Consider the following 21,055-nt stretch of genomic DNA (forward strand, 5'->3'; position numbering starts at 1 on the left):
AACACAGGTAAACACTAGCCCACATATATACAAAATTGTGGATGATAAATTCATAGCTGAAGTGAATAGCCCTGCAAAATATGACCACAGTGTTAAGACACTGCTGCTGCAGTTTAGTCCTAGTATTAGAATTCACGCATTATATTCTCCCACAGACCCCAGTCAAACTTTAGCCCTGCCACACCACTCAGGTATGGCAAAACAGTAGGTTTTTAAATCACGTTAAACATGTCCCTCAACAACCGTCCTGTCATTCTCTCTATGGATTTCTGTTCCCGATCAAGTGACTCTCCAGACTCCTGCAAGACTAAGTACAATTTTTCAAATGTAATGTTTTATAATTGATAGTCAGTTTCATAAAATGCAGGGTGGAGGAAAAACAATCTTTTTTATTCTTCTTCCCATTGCAGTAACCAATGCAGCTCAGAATGAAGAGCTCCCAAAGACTGTAACACAGATTTTAGTACAGCAGATTGAAAGGACAGCTGAGGAAAAGGCTGTTCACTCTGACAGAGAGACTACAGCACCTGCAAAAGAAGTAAAGGTTTGTGCTTTTAATAAGAGGGATCTTCCTTTATGCAAATTAGAAGTGGTGAAGTTAGGACACTGGTATGCCATGCAGTCTGCATTCATGTTTTGATGAATTATGACTAAAAATCTAACCTGTGAAAGTTGTGGGAGTATATGGACTTTAGGAATTAAGTGCACATAACGCAATATGAAGTACTGTTGTGGCTTAACCCTGGCCAGTGACTAAGCACCCTGCAGCCCTTCACTCACACACCCCCCAGTGGGATGGGTGAAAGAATCAGAAAAGTAGAAGCGAGAAAACTCGTGGGTTGAGATAAAGACACTTTAATAGGTAAAGCAAAAGCCACACACATAAGCAAAGCAAACCAAGGAATACATTCACCGCTGCCCATGGGCAGGCAGGTGTTCAGCCTTCCCCAGGGAAGCCGGGCTCCATCAAGCCTAATGGTTACTGGGAAGACAAAGGCCATCATATCAAGTGTCCCCCCCATTTCGTTCTTCTTCCCCCATTTATATACTGAGCATGACGTCCCATGGTATGGAATATCCCTTTGGCTAGTTGGGGTCAGCCGTCCTGGCTGTGCCCCCTCCCAATTTCCCATGTCCCTCCAGCCCTCTCGCTGGCAGGGCCTGAGAAACCAAAAAGTCCCTGACTTGGTACAAACATGACTTAGCAGCAGCCAAACCCATCAGTGCGTTATCAACATTGTTCGCACACCAAGTCCAACACACAGCTACTATGAAGAAAATTAACTCTACCGCAGCTGAAAACAGGACAAGTACATCAGAAGGCTCAACAAGTACTTGCAGTATGCGACAAACAATTAAAACTAGACCTTTATAAAAGCTTTTATATCCCTGTCCTCTGCTGAATAGTCTCCTCTTTCCTTGTTTTGAATCTGTAAATATGTGTAATTTCTGTCATCACAGATTCTCACAAGCATAGAACATGTCACTTTCAGAAGAAATTAAAATGAGCATAAGCCACAGCATAACTTTACATTATGCTTATAATGCAAAGCCTGCATTTTTTGCGGCAAAAACTCCAAGACTGCTCAATCATCATTTTGCATTTTATATGAATTCTGTATTTTTTTCCACATATATTCTATCATGCAAATAGCACAACTCTTAGTTCAAAAGGTTGGCTTTATGCATTCTGAGCAATAGCTAATGGATTTTAACTTTCCAGATCTTATTATAATCCTATTGCTTGGCTCCTTGCAGAACTAGCTTTTGTGAAGAATAGAAAAATTGTTTTACATGTTACTATACTTTAAAAAAATAAAAACAACCACAAAACAAACCACTTTTGCTCCCTAAAGATGGAAAATATCTATCAGGAAATTACATTGTCTTCAACAGGAAGCTCATTTTCTGCTGCTACTGCTTCAGCAAGCAGACCACAGGAAAATTCTACACCAAGGAAAAAAAACCAGGATGGAACTGCTACTTCTGCAATGGTTTGCTCCAGATCCCGTGAATATGAAAGCACAGAAAAGTTTGCTTATGTGAAAGCTCCATTGGAAATGACAGTAACTTCCCGATCCACTGAATTGTCCAGCTTTTCAACAAAGCTCACTCTCTCCACAGGCCCATACCCAAAGCAAAGCAATTTCTGTGAACTAAGATGTTTATACAAATTTTTTCACCCACAATTAAGAAAACACTTAGAGAAACATTACCTGAATGAGAGTTCTAATATTTTATCTGATAAATCTGAAACATGGAATATGATGTCAGATGTGCAACAGGCTGGACACAGCTTTGCCTTCATCATTCAGATGTTCACTAGATGAGAAAAACAATGCTTAAAGTGGTGTAAAATCCAGGGAGATCCTCTCTATAAGATGGGTCTTTCAGAACCAGGCTTTCATTCCAATTGAAGTTGACCTTCCAGACCCAGACAAAGCTAGAGACATTGCAGACCACAAAACTGTTGCAGGTGGAAATGTTAAATACATAGCCTAGATGTTTCAGGCCCAGCCTCTTGATGCATTGCATGCAGATGCTCCAGGCTCTGCAGGAACTATGGACAAGCCCCTTGCATTAGTTAGAGGAGGTGTTCATGCAGTCACATAGATGTTTGAAACGCAGCCACTGGCCTCTAAGAATAAGTATTACCATGATGAGGAACAAACATCAGACGAAGCTTGCTTCCGAGAAGTCTCTAGTGGTGCTGTAAAAGACCCTGAGGCACATGCTGGAAGCACAGAACCGGAGTAAACTTGGGCAGCTCAACCCAGCAGATGTCCTTAACTTGCTACAGCTGAGGTCTAAGCTGAAAGAGCTTAAAGGAAGTGTGCAAAGCATAAAATATTTTGAACCACAGCCACTGTCTGTTACCAGAGACAACTTTGGTCAAGGACTGAAGAATTAAGCTGTCCATAGAAAAGCTACTGAAGAGAGGCATATCAGAATAGCACATTTGAATGTTTGAAACACAACCTTTACCTGTGACCAACAAAGACCTAGTGGAAATTAAAGTGGTACATGGAATCTCAGTGGAGGAAAACATCCCAACACTCTCCAAACTATCAAGCTGCAACAAGGCCTTTTAGCATCTTATACCAGCACACTCTTCATACAGTCCCTCTGCTGCCTTCTCCTCACCTCATCCAGGGCCTGCTCGCTCTTCTTTTGCTCCTTCCTCTCTCCACTTCTTCCTCAGCTGCTCTCTCTTCATTGGCTCTCAACCCCTTGACAGAGCCAGCCACAGCTGCACCTTATCTACATCGGCCAACCCGCCACCCCTGAAGCCAACCCACAGCTGTATATTATCAATGTTAATTACCCAGCTTCATTCTTCTACAGGAAAACATGAGTGGTGCTGTGTGCAAGGCAAAACAGATGAAAACAGCCTTGGCACACAGAGGATTCAGAGGAATTAAGTCCAGCTGAAACATTGCCACAAAAATTAGGATCAAGGTCCCACACAAGATGTAGCAGCCCTTGTAACACCACAGCAAAGCACACTTTCTGATTCCAAATTTGATGGCAACAATATGCAAGGAGTAAAAAAATACAATGCAGGAATTGAAATAGATCTTCATGAAAACCAGAAAGCTGAGAAGCTGAAGACACAAGAACTGTTGTGAAAGCCTCTAGCTACTACCTCTTCCACCATTATGAGGATTAATGCTACAAGAGCTATCCTGAAGAATTATATAGAGCAAAATAAAAAGATACTAAAAATAGACATTAAGATTAAAATATAATTACTGTTGTATTTGAGAAATATTAACATGCTAGAAAATGTGTAGAGAATGCACCTCAATTCTCATGCTTAAAATTAATGCAACATCCTCTAACTGAGGTAAAATGTTGCCTGTATAAAATAGTTCTAGAGACAAAATAATGGTCGTTTTGTGCACATCTGTTTTAGTTTATTACAGCACAAGATGTGACTTAAAACAAAAAGAACCACATTTTGGTGGGTTTCCTGTATAAGCAAAATTACTGAAACAGTTTATAAAATAATGTGCATTTAAAACAAAATTCTGCTGTTTCCTGCTGGGTGATTTTACCTGTTGATACAGCCGTAGTCTGAATTAAGACAGCAAACCCTTTTGCCTGATGTCATATTGCAGGTTTCACATCGCTAAGGAGTTGAGCCACTCAGTGTCCCTCAAAAAGCTGAGCCTGTTTTTTGTTTCATATTGAAGCAAACTTTTGAAATATATAAAGTATGTGGATTTTTATATGAATATTTATATATGAATATGAAGTAAACATTGACAATGAAACATGCCTCGTTTCTCATGGTGCATATGTTACTTAAAAATTAGAATAGTATTTAGATTGCAAAGTTACGCATTTGAAACTTGGAAAATATTGCATATGCTATTGCATGATGTACACCAATGTTCTCCTTTTGTGCATCTATTTTGGGCATTGAGTATGGACGGGATCCTGCAGGAAAACCAGATGTTACCATAGCTTTAGCTGTTTGAAGTACGTGAACAGAAGGCTGATGCTTGAACAGCAATGCAAATGGCAGAACAAAGCTAAATGCTCCTGTACCTGCATAACTCCTAAGCAGAAAGCTCTGCTTTGTGTTTCCCAGCTCCACGCACTGTGAAGGGTGCTACCACTGTCGATGCTAGGAGCAGAATTAAACATGAGTAGCCTGTGGTCCTGTAAACTGAGGCACAGTCTGGCAGTGGACCAACAAGATACTTAATGTGGTGGGTTAGCCAGGGCTAGCGGCTGAATCCACATGCAGTCACTCGCTCGCTTGCTCGCTCCCCCACAGTGGGATGGGAGGAAACATTGGAAGAGCAAAAAAGCCAGAAAATCTGTGGGCAGAGGTAGGGACAGTTTAATAGGTGAAGCAAAGCTGGGGCACAAGCAAAGAAAAATAAGGAATTGATTCACTACTTCCCATCAGCAGGCAGATGTTTAGCTGCTTCCTGGAAGGCAAAGCCTCAACTTGCACAACAGTTACTTGGAAAGAGAAGTGTCATAGCTCTGAGTGTCCCCTCTTGCTCCTCCTTTCCCTCAGTTTCTTGGTTCTTATAGCAATTCAGAAATCAAGACAGAAGAGCAGCATGCGCTTTTCCAAGCCAAACAGATTGTCCATCACTGCCTTCTGGCCCTTAATGGTATGAAATCAATCTTCTGTTCATGCTTTGTGCTTTACAGAGAACAAGTTTCCTTTACAATTAATTATACTTCACAAAAGAAAAGATTTGATGTAGTCTGCTAATGTAATTGTAGCTAACGCAATCTTAAAAACTAACTGAAGAAAGCATCGGGTCTGAAAATGAAAATTGTAAAAATCACAAATAATGATGTCCATAGCATATCTGGGTCATGTAAGTTTATAGTCTGCAGGTTACCACAGAAGTGGAACTCCCTGATGTGCTTTTGGCATGATTAAGCAGAAGTTCCTCACCAGAATTTTAAACATCTGCCTCTGTTTGTTGATCTCTAAATCATATCGTAGATTCAAAGATTATACATACATTATACTCAATTCCACTTATACTAGTAAACTTTTTATTTTCCTATCTCATTTCACAAAATAAATAGTTATTACAAATAAATGGGAATATTGTACCTGGTGAAGTGAATAGTCCTTTCAAATTTATGGATTTTGGAAAAGGGAAAGGTAAGTAGTTTTTCACTTTTGAAGTACTACTCTTAGTTGAATAAAAATGAAGTCCTAAAATTGAGAGCTGAGATACCAGTTGATGGATAAAGAAAACTACAGTTTTAACAAAACATATGGACCAACACAGTTAAAAAAAAATCATAAAACGTGGCTTAAACTAATGCATAACTTTTTAATATGTGGTTCTAGAAACTGCAGATTCAGGAAAATGAAATGTGCAAACTCTGCCAACAGAGAGTTTACCCAATGGAATGCCTAGTTGCTGACAAGCAGAATTTTCATAAATCATGTTTCCGATGTCACCACTGTGGCAGTCAATTAAGGTAAGAAGTAACTGCATGTTCACTCATAGAACTCTGCATTTGAATATGAACACAGCCGGGGAAATTGTTTTTGATGGGGCTATGCAACCTGTAGGATGCTGAGTTGACAGGGGAGTAACCAGGGTTCCCCGGTTCTCTACTACTGACATCCACACTGTGATGTGGAACAAGCCCTTGAAATTCTCTAAAGAACTCTTTTACCCTGGTACCTTCCAAATTCTTCTGCATATTACCTCCTACTTACTGTTCCAGGCCTTCAGGAGAGCTCATGAACCAGAAGCAGTAGACACAGAAACTTGGGTGGAATTTAAGACATCTGAACGCAGACCAAATTTTCTCTCACTTTTCCTCATCCATATGATCCAATGAATTATAATGGCATTTAGCAAACTACTCTTGTAACCTTTATATGAAATGCAGTGTTTATTGCTCTATCAGACAGCAAATGCTAACACATCTGATGTTAACAATTTTGAGGTTAGTTACAGACATTTAGGAGCAGAATCCAAATATAATTAAACTCAAATCTCTATCATTTGCACAAAGGCTAAAGAAAATTGGCACTGTATTTACTCCACCCATTTTGTAGAAAAATAGAGGATTCAGTCTTCAATCTGATGATGAAAAAGGTCCCAGCAACCCCAAAGTGCTGTGGAGCATTCCTATTTAAAACTTGTGCAGTGCAACAAAGCAAATTCTTTCTTAAATTACAAAGCATGACTCTTCCTCACTTTGACCTTGAAATCGTATGGGAATTTGCAATTAAAAGTTTTAGATACCCTTGGGGGTTGGTGGGTGTTGTCAGATTGGCCAATACATTGAACTTCCTCTCTTTTTGCTCTTCCTTTCTTTATATATACTGTCATTTAGGGGTACTTGAAATATCAAGTAAAATGTAAAATTCACAGTAGATGTATGATATGTAAAAGTATAAAACAAATTTTCTTCCATTTGGCAGCTTGGGAAATTATGCATCTCTCCATGGAAAAATATATTGTAAGCCCCATTTTAAGCAACTTTTCAAATCAAAAGGAAATTATGATGAAGGTTTCGGACACAAGCAGCATAAAGAATTATGGAATTCTAAAGATCGGTATAGCTCAGCTGGCAATATTCATGCTGAAGAAACAAATCCCATTAATAGTATACCTGTTGATTCTAAACCAATTACAGAAATTGATCAAGATTTGCATTCAGGTACTGAAGGTACTCATCCTGATATTTTGGATAATAATTTGAAAACAACCACAGAAAGAGGTAAATTAAGGATGACATGGCCTCCTTCAACAGATGATGCAACACCTAAGAAAACATTTTCTCTTGAAAAAGTGGCTAAAGTAAATAAGCCAAAGTGGCCACCAGGAGATTTTGCTCAAGAAGGCTCTGGTTTACATACCAATAAACTTCTGGGCAATAAAAAGGATCCTCAGAAGAAAAATGCTGTGACAGAGCAAAATAAAAATAACACTGCAAATGCACAACAAGATCAACACTCATCCTTTAGGTCTCTGTCTGAAAAAGAAGCTACAAATATCTGTAAAGCAAAGAAAAATGAAGCAGGCAATAACGGAAAAGATCAGGAAGACGGGAACATGCAAGATAACCTGAATAAAACCAGAGGATCACAGAATAGGGAGGAAAGTGGAAAGGATATTAATGAAGGTGATAATGTGATTATGCCTAGTGCTGGGAAGGAGCAAGAGAAAAAAATTAATGAAAATGGTGAATCAGAAGTTGTACAGGTTACTAACATTGATGATGTAACAGTACAAAAGAATCACAAAGAATTCAGCTTGAATAACAATAACAATAACAATTATGCCACTTTCTCACATCTAAACGTTTGTAGGCACGAAACAACTCTCTCAGCCACATCTAACCCAACGACAGCATTAAGCAACTTGCACTCTATCGCAGCATGCCTTTGCAAGGCTGGAAAATCGGTCTGGAAATGAAGAACTATTTGAGATGTATGAATCTCGTGAGAGCTATTCTAGTGATACTGTAACTGTTTCACAGAATGAGCAAAACTCAAAGGATGAAGATGCTGTTACCTCTAATAGTCTTGCTCAATTTAATAAAGATGCCATTTGTCAGAAGTCTCATACTAATAGTTCATGAGTTTTAAAGGAGGCAAATAATACAACGTTCCCTGTTGATACTGAGTTGGTATGCATTGGAGAAGAATCAAATTATGACAAAAACTTAAATACTATTTTATCCGACACTCAGAAAACATCTTTTTTCTTAAAAAAGACAACCTGTTTTTAGACTAATAGGCTCTGTAGACATAACTAAGAATTCCTGCAGCTCATATTCAAAAGAACATGGGAATTATGATACAGAACTGAATGATATTAATGCCTGTCAAGAAAGTGAAATAATCAGAGTGTCAAAGAATGACATAAACACAAGCTTAGACTTACTGAGCTCAAGACATACAGCTGCTCCATCTTTCTAAGGCAAGAAAGTCAAGCCCAAACAGTTCACTGTAGAAGAATAAATTAAAAGAAATAGATTCTATGACAAAAATGAATAAAACAGCTAAATGATCAGCTATGTCTTTCACCCATTATAAAATATGTAATAAATATGTATTTCTTCAGTACAATTATTTTAGTCTTTCTTGAAGAATATAAAATCCAGAGATTACATATGAAAAATTGTATTGTATACTGTCAGTTGCTCAGACTTTATTTACTTAATTTATATTTAAGGCAATGAAGATGCATAAAATAGAACGTTTTCAGTATGTAATTAAAACAACTTGTCTATGTTCCTGAACATTGCAAGAAATACTTTACTACATGACTGTCCTTCAGAAACTTAATAATTCAATTTTACTGTCTATCATTTGTAACAAATTAAGATGTGAAGCACCTGGTGTGCACAAAACAATAAAAATTATTTCCACAGTTTTTTTCTTATGTATTGTTATTATTGTAAATGAGCTGTTGCTCCATGACATATTATGTACATTTGTTGCGTTAGCTCATATGAGAAGATTTGGGGTTTGGCTGGGTTTTTTGGGGGTTGTTTTTTTGGCTTTTTTTCATGAAGTATACAGTACTCAGTTTGAAATGGACTCATTATTGAATATTAACCAAAACTGGTTGGTGAATAGTACTGTATTGCTGTATTCCTAGAGCTGCTACTATGGCATTATATTGTATGACAGTTAAAAAAAAAAAAAAAAAAAAGAAAGTGCAAATTTTAACACAGGATAAAACCAAACATCCTACACAGAACTGGATCAAGATTTGGGAATAATGGGCAATTAAGAATAGTGGTTGTTTCAGTAACTAATTCCAAGTCATTTTAACTGAAGCAGCTGTCCAGTTTCATATTTAAGCCTGTACAAACTTATGCAGATTTAGCACTTTTTTTCCTTAACATGTTTATGGATTAACATTTGCTCTTTTAACACCATTCCAGCTTGCATGAAATGGCAACGTATCATTTAACTGTTGACAACGCATAATAAAAAAGCACTTTACCAAAAAGTATTTTGTGAAGGTTTTTTTAATATGAATTTATACATATGATTTTCCTTAAACAGTTTGTGACATTCTTCATGTGTTAATTACTTTAAAGTGAAGTTTTTGTCAGAGTGAAAGGGAAAGATAATCAAAATACAGTTTTGAAAATAATGTCTGAAGTATCTGACCAAGACAGGTGTTTGGAGTAATTTACAAGAAAGACAGGTTGATGTTAAAACATTTAAGAAATCATTGTGAAGAATTCTAGAACAAAATATCTGCTGCACTACAACTCATTGCCCAAAGAAATGGGATTGTGGGTGGAGTGGGATATCCACATGTGACTCTTCTTCTGTACCTACACAGAAACAATTATATACACACACGAGAAAAGCTATACATAGTATTTCCTCCACAAGAGTACTTCAAGAAAGTGAAGCCTCCTCTTTATGCATCATGTTTGACTCCTCTGAACTATTTTCACAAAATGCAGGCATATAGAAAAGACCCCTTAAAATAAATGTTCTCAGGAGAATAATTAGCCTTCAAGCAAAGCACTCAGATACCACTGTATTTGACAACTTTGTTGAAAAGCATTAGCCTATAAGCCATAGTGAATATTTAAAAATTATTTTGGCAAGATCTCTCTCTCTTATTCCTTCCCTTCACCCTATTTGGTTATAACCATAATACATTATTTTTAAAAACCCAAGAGATTAGTAAATAGATCTAAATTACTTTGCTTTTTTGAGTAGATAACACAACAAAAATTAACATCAACAAAATTCCTTATAATACAACAAAAAAAATCTCAGAAAATGCAAGCCTGAAGAAAATCAATGGATTTGTCTAAAATATTAAAAGCTCTACATGGACTAAACTTTCAAATCTCCCCATTCTCCAAAATTTCTTATTAGGTATAAGATCAGATTTGACTGTATTAGTTAGGAAAGAGGAATGACATTGAGGGTGAAATGGTGGTTGGTTGTTTATGTACATAGGTGTGATCATATGCAAGTCAATAATTCAAGTGAAAAGCTAATGTGATTGTAACATTTATACCTGAAGTACAGTCCTTTGCCACTTTTCATTTTCCTGCATATTCTGAAGAATTTAAAGGTGTATCCTACAATTTAGAGGAGTGACGGATATGAGTTATGATAATAAAAAAACTCATTTAGACCAAGAAATTAATACCTCTGAAAATATCCTTACAAAATATAGACATTCTTGCTTCCCTTAAACAAAATAAAAACACAAAAAATGAGTCACAGAAAAAGCATGTTCCCTTTGGCCAGCTAGAGATGACTGAAATAAAGGCTTTGATGAAATAGTAGAAACAGGCAGGACTACAGGAAAATGTTTATTCCCAGAGGGAATAATGTGTCAAATCAACGTATATAAATGACATACTGTATAGGACAAATCTCCTTGGATATTCCATGACTGGGATTCTGCTGAGCATGGGGCAGATACAGAAGTACAGAGCCTTCCTCTAGTGGATTCATTATCATTCACTCTTCTCTCAGCGGGTGGCCTTTTTTCTTTCTCCAGCAGTGAGGATGAATGTTAAGAAAAAAATGAAATTATATTGCATAATTGTTTCTTTGAAGCACAAGCCAGGTGTCCCATCATACTGTCTTGGAGTTCTTCTACAAATTATAAGGATGACACCCTGTAAACCTGTTCTAGAAAAATAATAGCCACAGGTAATAAAAAATTGTAAAAGAATGTAAATTATCTGGAAAAAAATACTGAAGCAGACAAGTTCTTCAGAGCTTCAGCCAAAACCTTAGAGCAGGAGTAATCAAGACAAGATAAGGCTGGAACTCACTGAGACATATGTTTGTTTTACTCTCTTTCCCATAGATGGCAAAAGAGATGGAAGATAATGTATGCCTGAATCACCCTAATGTATACATACATTAGCACTCAGAAGTCACACTCTGGAGAGAATGCATATAACAGCTGAAAGTGAGACTGGGGTAAAAGCTGTAGCTAGAAAGTAGCAACCTTACAGATTTTCTTGAAATGAAATGCTAAGTCAGTAGTAACTCCTTAGCTGCCAAAAAGCCTCATGCAATATTGGCGAAACAGTATGGATTTCCTGCAGCCAAGGAGCTAGTCGTTATGGTTTTAAAAGAACTAGCATCCATTTGAGCTGTACTTTTGTGAAACAAAGTTGTTATTCTAAGTTTAAATATCTTTAAGTTAACATCTAGGCTTTCTAAGTTTTAGTACCTGAGTTCAAATAACCGGTCATCGGTTTGTAGAAGTCCCATTCCGTGAAGAGAGGCACGAAGGCTCTCGAGAGCAATCACGGTACTGAAACTCCCGTTCTCTCTGCAGGATAACTTCTTCTGGCTGCTCCTGGGTTTCACCCCTTGGCTCATGGGCAGGCTCTTTAGCAGTGCTGAGGAATGGTACCTGACAGTCACGCAGGGCAGAGCTGACCCACTTCCAGCACAGCTGCAGCCAAGCACTGTTCAACAGCAAAACTGCACTGACAAGTAGCAGGGATACGAAATTTCTCCACATCGTTTTTTAGTACAGGAGACTTGCAGTCCGACAAGTCTGTTTTCACTAGGTATTATTTACTAGTGAAGATGTTCCACTGCTTTTAGAACACCGCAGGGTTCATCTATTTTTCTACACTCAAAAAAGCACCAATTAGAGAGATTAAAGAGCATGATTTAATGTCTCATTAAGAAGCTTCTGAATTGCTGGGCCAGCACTGGACTTCAGAGGGCTTCTAAATTTGCAGTCCCTTTGCAGCTTTATTAACACAATTGGCACGAAGACTTACTTAGAGCTACTTAAATTGTTTTTATAGATGCAGCATATCAACTGATCCCTTTGGAGTTTTTGTAGAGTCAGAGGCATCCTCAAAACTATAGCGGGACCTAAACAACACTTTTACTGTACTGCTTCTCCTCGGTGAAGGACTTGCTGAAAGCAAATGCTTGATTACTGCAGAAAGTGTACTTACCTTGTCTGTCTTCTGTTAAGCTTTTATCTCCTCCATACATATTAATAGGCATACCTACAGTGGTATCTTAAAACACATAGTGCTCAGCGTGGACATTAAAATCAAGCTAAGGATCTGCATTGTTCTAACACTGAACATTTCTTGCAGTCTCTCTCCCATAAATAATTATAGTTCAGGCCTTATTTTCAATGTGCAGGATAATTATCAGAATCACTTACATAAGATTTGGGTCACTTCAGTCAAGTACGCCTCCAGCTGTTAGGTATAATTGCAAAAATATTAACAACCCTGAGTACATTCACAAAAACAGGAAAACATGAAGTCAAAAAGAGACAGATTAAAACCTTTGTCTCTTTTTGTGCTTTCATCCATTAAGAAGCACCTAAGTTAAGTCCTTTGGGTGAACTTTACTGACTTTCACAAGCAGCATTTCACTTTGTATGTGGGTTACATTTGATGGCTTTGACATGAAAAGCATTTTTAAATGTTTTAAATAGAGGAATTGTGTTAAAATGGGCTTAGGAACATAATCAGACTGACCTTACTTTTGGGCTTTCTGAAACATTAAATTACAACTTCACCATGAAAGATATGAATTTTCAGTATAGTCCTTAAACAAAAAATAAGGCAGCTGTTTACTGCTTCAGGAAAAGAGATGAAAAATTCAAAGTCTTACATCTCCACGGACCTATTTCCTATACCTTCCTCACCTTATCTAACCTCTCTTAGGGTAGGATGTGGGAGAGAGGAAAAAGTCTTCATATGCATTATGAATGTGTGTACTCATTAACCGAGTACATTACAATTTTATTAAAAACAGACATGAAAAATCTACTACACATTTGCAGCAGGTGATTTTCAAAATCTCATAATCTAGTTAAATAATAATAAAAAACCTCCTAGAAAAACCTCAAAGGGATATCTACATGATGACAGCTAATTTCAAACCCATTTTACCTTCTGGCTCTCGACACTGTAACTATCAATAGTAGTATCCATTTAAAATTACTTTTAGACTGATGTAATGATACGTGTGACAGATGCTGACAAGGAATAATGTTCTATCATAACAGGTAACTATGAAAGAGACATTCCTTCCCCACAGAAACTGCATGTTCCAAACTGAAAAGAAGGCAGTTTTTCCAGTCACCCTTAGTGCAGAAAAGATTGACCAAATACTTCATTTAATGATAAAGAAAGTCACCTCTGAACAAAAAGGGAAGATGAGTTTTCAGTACAAAAGGTGAAATAGTTAAAAATTTATGGATGAATGGAGGTATAGCTGTACCATGAGGGGTATATATACTGCAATATACTGTTTGGTAAATTAGATTATGTCATCTTATTTGTAATACTGGTGCACATATTATAACAAAAAGAATTAACAATCTATAAGAACTAGTCTCTTACCACTTAGAATATGCTTCCAGTTTCTCTCTGTGATCGCACTTAAGAGCTCTAGCAGGGTATCACATTAAAAGGAAGAAATAGCTATGGGTTCAGTATGTATAATGGACACAAAAAGTAATTTCACAGTTCCAACCTTAAGAGATTTTCTACAGCTTTCCATAAAGCAATATTAGAGTGGAAGTAGCATGTACACAGTATCATACACTGTTTAGAATATCTTTTTCTTTATTGTCTCCTGTAAGCTGCTGTTCTAATTCATTGGGACAGTACTCTTGCATTGAAGGCTACAGATTGAGTCTTGGTGGCTTTAACTGAGGAAACTATTTTGCCAAAGTGGGCAGTGTTTTTTATGTGCCTGGAGAGAAGGTGATGAGAAGTTGCCTTTAACAGTCCTTGGCAGCTGTCCGTGCCAACAGCATTCCATAAAACAGAAACTGCACGGACTCTTCTTGGGCCAGAATGTGAAGCCTAAATCATTTTCTTCGAAACAAAGTAGTATAAACACAACCAAAAGTACCTTTATATGTTCCTGCAGGCATCATGATATGAACATTTTGTTAATAATATATGGTAAGCTATATTTGAAAATACTAATGTATATGCTATATATATATAATATATATACTGCAGACTTCTCCAGTATCATTATTTTTGGTTAAAGAAAGTATATGTGCACTATAGACACCAAGACAGGAAAATGAGGAAAAGAATGATAGGGATAATTTACCTTAATTGTGAAAGCCTGGATAAGAAAACTGAACTTTATACTTTATACAATTCTTCCAAATAGGTTCCAACAAATTCAGTGAAGCTGGGATTAGGTCTCCAGATATTTATGTTCTTTGATGACACTTCAACACTAACTGCAGCACTCCAGAAAACAAATAATTTTCTTGAACCAGCTACAAATTGCATCATCGCCTCTGAGAAACAGAGAAGACATAGCAATAAAATGCATTACGTTTCTGGGCTCTGGCTATTTCCATTTGATAAAGGAGATTATTGTGGTCAAATATCGTGGAGTGAAGGTGAAAGAAGCCATGAAAACAATTTGTGTTTGCCAGTCCTCTGCCAGCTCCAGAATGGAGGAGAAACATACATTTCTTTATATGGGGACTCTTAAGTTCTGCACCAAGTTTATCCAAAGTGAAGGACTTAATCAACACCATCTCCCAAATACCTAAGACAAATAGTATACAAATCAAAACAAATTCCTTAAGTGCATATGGGCACGCTGATCAAAACATATTTTTACAGTAACCACTGTAAAGGCTAACCTCTTTAGCTTTTTTCTTCTTGGGGAAAATTTCCTGTGAAAACTTCATGCCTGTCTGCTAAACTTCTTGTATCACCCTAAGGAACTGCGGCTTCACTGGGGATGTTCAATGTCATCAAACTACTACTGTATCTTGACAAAGGGACATTCAGTAACGTGGATCCTTGCATGCATTTGTTTGCAGCTAAAGTTTAGGTGCTCACCTTGCCCCTGTTAAGGCACTGATCAGTGTCAGTCTGGAACTTGTTCCATCCAGAAACTCAGAAGCCGGAAGGCAGAAAATAGAATTAACTGTGGGAAATTTATTTGTTGACAGCAAGAGTATTGTGCTTCTGCAGTGTCCTGCCTAGAAAAAGCCTTCTGAACTGATAAACAACCTGCATGTGAATGGAATAAACCTGCACTCGGTGCCCTAATGGAACTACCATGATCCTCTTTAGTAGTTTCACATCAACATTCTTTGAGAACTTCCTAGAAATGTTTTGGGTTTTTTCAAATGAAGACTTGGATACACAGAAAAAATGGATAATGGATGAAACTGCACCTCCTGTACCTTTACTGAGTTTGTTCCACTTGTATGTATATGTATTACTATACTTACTAATATCTATTATATTACTGAGTCTTTACTAAGTGACCATAATTTTAAAAAATTAATCATAAGTCACAGAGTCATGAAATAAGGTCAAATTAACAACCTTAATTTTACCATTTGCTAACATCTGAGTGCTTGATTTTGAAACTTGAATGTTCCTTTAATATATTTGCTCAAGACATACAAACATATGTGCCAAATACAATGATTGAATTCTGGAAATTAAAAATCTGGATCCACCTGTAAGTTCTGAAAACTGTTAAAACCCAGCACCAAAATGTCATGCTTTATGGACTGCTGGAATTTTAAGTTTTATAATACTAGGAGTAATTCCTCCCTTGATTCGAGTCTTGGAATGATAAAAATTTTAGAATTTTCTAGAATGATTGTTGTATAATGCACATTAAATGTTTTGGTGGAGCAGAAAAAATACACCAAAACCTGTCTGGGGTGACTTCTGTACACGACATGCTCCTACTTGAGCAATATTATCCTGCTAAACTGTAATGCTAAAATCTATGTTTTATTCCATCCCACATAGTTATGTATGTGTCTTAATTGTAGGAAAAGGTAATACCATTCTAGTATTAGTTTTGCATACTTCCCATTTTAAAAAAAATGCTCTTTTCAATTGCTTATGGTTTTGTCTAGTGTTATCTATTTGGATTGCAGCTTTCTGCACATAGGGAATGACAGACGGGCTGATTTCTTTTTAAAGCTTTACCAAAAAGGCTTCCTCCATTTCCAGGAACAACATCTGGTAACAGTACAGAATTTTGCCCATGCTAAAAAATATCTTTCAGCTGAATGATCTTAAATCAGTCTAGTGCCTCGACTTTGATAGAGTTCTATTTTGGCTATATTTGCAATATAGTTTTCAATTTCAACATCTCTCACATTATTTTATGGTACAGATCATGTCCTTGTGATATATAGCCAGGAGAATGTTTTTATTAAGACTTCTTTCTGAATTGCTGCAGCAGCTAAAAGATACATAGGAGATTATAATCAATAAGGCCTGAGGTCATATTTTTAATAATTCAGTAAATGAAAATATTAAATAGTTCTGCAAATAGCAGGATTCATCCCTTCAGTGCTCCAAATCAGGTAAGAGCCCCAAGAAAAACATCATGCAATCACAAAACTAAAGACTGTATCAGACAGAACTTTTAAGTTCAAGCATTCCCACTTTCAAACTTAATGTTCTTTTAATGTAATATATGAATATCCTATGTCTGTATGTATATAAATAGATAGACACTCATGTATACGTAAGTAGAACTACAAGCAATCAGCAAATTACTGTAAGACCAGCCGTGTATATATAGAACTGGCAAGTTCAGTACCGCTAAATTGCTTCATAATATGGTGCCTTCACTTCCTCCCCACCCCGTTTCTTTCTATCCATGTACTCCATTTTTTCTTTTATCATTCCTCTACTTGCATTATAAGCTGTTTTGGGCTGAGATTATGGACAATTCTTTCTTCCAGATGAAAAGCAAAAGCACACAGCCTAATGTATTTCTAATTCCTAATGTAGTTCTTCTATCTTTGAATAAATTTTGGCAGCAAAGTCCTCAGCCCCTTCCCAGGCAGACATCCTTACCTACGTGGATGCCACTACAGAAACAGAAACATGTAATTCTTCTTAAGATGGTCATAAATGAAAATACGGGTGACAGAACCAGGTCAGTGTGTCAATTACAAAATAGCACCAGTGGTGACAATTCCAACCTTTTCAGTACTAGTACAAGGGGACATGAATCCTGAATTCTGGTAGATGTGTCCTTTGAGAAAATGGAATTTAATGTCAAGTCACATCCTTCTACTGGTCACATCCCCTTGCTGGCAAGCAAATCAGATGACATCTTTATCAGATAACACAGAACCAAGCTCTCTGGTTTATGAATAGCAATTGCCAAATCATCCTGCAAGAGCCCTAAAAAGAAAATTGCATGCAAAATTATAAAATAAATGAAAACATTAATCATGATTAAACAGAACTACATTGATTTTTGCCAGCTGGATTCAGCCACTGACTGTGATATGAAGGTTATTCTCTCTTGGTTAGCCCAGTTGAGAGCTGGATTAATGGGGTTTTTTTATGATTAATTCCTTAGGTAACAGTGCAAATGTTTGCCAAAAGAGATGATCCACCACAAAATTAAGTATTGGGTGGGGGACAATAAAATCTCTAACATATTAAAAACAAAGGTAAAAATACCTAAATTGACTGGACCAATGGAGAAAAAAATATGTTTTTTCAATGTCCTGGTCACTCATGCAAAGCAGAATTGCTTGGATCTGAAAAAAATGCTCCACTATCCATCCCTTTCTCAACAGAAAAGGCCTATCTTACATCGCTCTTCAAGGTAGTTGCAAAGAAATATATATTTAGAGTCTTTAAATACTTTAAAGTATATTCTGTTCACAGTCACATTGCTATGAAGGACGCTATATAAATGGAAGCTGTTCTTGCAACTGATCACTTCAGATAAACAAACATCTTGAAGGACTCACCCAGCACACAAAGGAACTCGCCTGGCTTTGTTTATGGGGAGGTTAGTTCTCTTCAGCCGGCCTAAAGCACAGTAAATAAAATAACAAAAGGAAATAGTTCCTCATGCAGTGTGAAATCACATCACAATGCGCTTCTAGAAGAGTTCATGTGAGCAAAGTCTTTGGGGCAAGAACTTTGTTTCCGTATTTGTCTGTATAGCATCTAGCACATAACTGTGATTTGCATCTCACAACATACATCTACATAATATTAAAACACAGGTTACCAAATGAGGCTGAATCACACCAGCAAATTGTAACGCATTTAAAAATAAATAATTGAATATTCCTCCCACAGATCTGTAAAAGTAGTGCTGCATCTATGCATCACTTAAATATTCAAACCCTACCAAAAAGGAGGACCTAAATAATGTTTATCTCTAAAAGGTTATTTTTACAGTTTGATGTAAAAGACCTGCTGCGGCACTGTGCCTCACAGAAGGGCTCCATCAATACACTGTTCACCTCCTAACACCAACTGCCAATACGGAGCTGGGTGGGACAGCTGACCTCAACTGACCAAAGGGATGTTCCATGACACATGACATTGTGCTTAGTAATAAAAGCTGGGAAAAAGGAGGGGCAGGGGATGATGACATTCATGGTTACAAAGTTTGTCTTCCAAAGCAATCACTGTGTGTACTGAGGTCCTCCTTCTCAGGATTCTCAGTGGCTGGACATCACCTGCTGATGGGAAGCAGTGAATCAACTCCCTCTTATACTTTGCTTACAAAGCTTACACGGCTTTGTTTTTCTTATTAAATTGCCTTTATCTAAACCCTCACACTTGTCCACCTTACTTTCTCTCCCTGTCCTGTTAAAGAGGGAGCGACTGGGTAGGCAGCTGGCCAAGGTCAACACACCACTGCAGGGAATATCCACAGTATTTTATAACTCAGAGGTTCTGTCAGCTTATTACCATCCTGCAAATGGTTTTGTGTTTTCTGGTACTCCTCCTGGATATCAGACCCACACTGCAGTTATTCCTCTTTGAAAGTTGGTCCGGGATAGACTCACCTAATTAGGGCCCATAAAGTTATTTCCTAGTAATCAGAAATATGACTCACATCAAAAAACAGTAGCAGGTAACGATGCATTTTATGTATGTCTATAGGTAGAGCTTTCAAAGAAAAAAAAAGGGGGGGGGGCAGGACACTAAGAGGCAAAGACAACAGATGAATCAATGGAAAAAAGACTAGATGAAGCATGGAAAATCTGAAGATTTGATGTTTAGTATAATCAGGCTCCAGCTGGATGCACAGTTAATATCAAAACATAATACCAAGTCTCCACTGCTACCTATATAAACTCCTTGTGAGGTGGGTCTCTCCAAAACCAATACATTTCTTATTTGTAAAAAGATAGCAGAGACATGAAAAAGTAAAATGTCTGCATGAAGTCATGAACAGAACAAGTAGAAAAATAACTGGGAGTCTAAACCTCTTTCTGTAATTGGGGAGCCACCTGGGGCCACAAAGACCTTCTGGGCAGAGAAGGGGTTAATTTTTCAAAGCACAAACCTTGGTAGCAAAATGCAGCAGCGCTCCTCAAACCTGAGGCTAAAGACCAAAGGATATACAGCCACTGTTTCTTTTTTTGGAGATGGATTTTAGCATAGTTCTTAACTCTCTGCCAAGGTCCCCAATAGCAGCACATAGACCACAGTTCACACCTTGTTGGCAGTCTTAACAGCTAAAACAATCATTTCATAGATTTGATTCATGACTTCTTCTGTCACCCGGTTGATCTGTTGATCCAGGACAGAATGGACTCCTGCTGACAGGGCTGGATGGGGGTTATATATCTTACGGTTTCTTCTGTGAATAAGAGTAATTCAGCTCCTGTATGCCCTGTGAGTACTTTTCAAGAGTACTACACTGGTTTTCAGAAAGAACTTTTTGAACTTTTCTGCCTTATGGGTTGGAAGGCTAAATTAGTTTTGTGGGCTAAACAATCTATGCAATTTTAATGGGATATATTGAAACCAAAAAGTTTACCCAGGTACTAAGACCTCTGCTAAATTTTTAGCAAATGTTATGTGTACTGTAAAGCACTTTAATGAACAGGCTCATATTTCAGGTGTGCTGCCTTCTCTTTCTTGCATGTTTTCCACTTTTAATTAATTGGTGCTTCTATGCCTGTAACAGTTTCCCTTTGAGAAGTTTTGTCTTACCAACAGGCTATGTAGCTGTTATGTGGTACATTGACTTTCTATTTGGAACAAAATCTCTTTAGCAATCTTCAGCAGTTTTGAAAAACAGTGTTAAAGATACCTTACTTTTTTTTTTTTTTTTTTTTTTTGGTAGCTAAACTGCAGGTTTATTCTGGCAAGTAATGATTTACCTTAGAGACTGAGATGTGTATATGCTTGCAAGAAGCTGTTGTTGAATCTTAAAGGGTACTTTTTTAACATGAAAATAATTTTCAGACAGGATATCTGAATTTATGTTTACATTTTTAGATAAAGTTTAAAAGATTAAAAACAACATTTCTGTTCTAGTTACTATGAAAGAGCTTCACTTAAATGGATTATTTTTTCCATTTCCTCCTTCTTTGCAGGAGTAATAAAGTTATAACTGTGCAATGCTTTAGTTAGTCCTGCAACATTTGTAAAACTCAACAGTAAATAAAGTATGTTGGTTGGTGGGGTTTTTTTTCCAAGATAAAGATATGGTTGACAACAAATGTTAAAAAAAACCCACCTCCTGCTTTAACAAAAAGTAAAAAAATCTCCTAATTTTTGGTATGTATAAAATACTAATATTTACACTGTATTT

General features: G+C 37.1%; 1 protein-coding gene across 1 annotated transcript; it reads left to right on the forward strand.

The window, feature by feature from the left end:
- Positions 1-228: 228 nt before the first annotated feature.
- Positions 229-8,449, forward strand: XIRP2 (xin actin binding repeat containing 2). Its single transcript, XM_037397589.1, has 4 exons — positions 229-301; positions 411-544; positions 5,837-5,970; positions 6,929-8,449. The coding sequence occupies exons 1-4, from the start codon at positions 229-231 to the stop codon at positions 7,923-7,925; spliced, it is 1,338 nt and encodes a 445-aa protein (XP_037253486.1). The 3' UTR covers positions 7,926-8,449.
- The last annotated feature ends 12,606 nt before the right edge of the window (positions 8,450-21,055 follow it).

The sequence above is a fragment of the Falco rusticolus genome, chromosome 8 (genome assembly GCF_015220075.1).
Source record: "Falco rusticolus isolate bFalRus1 chromosome 8, bFalRus1.pri, whole genome shotgun sequence".
NCBI classification, from domain to species: Eukaryota; Metazoa; Chordata; class Aves; order Falconiformes; family Falconidae; genus Falco; species Falco rusticolus.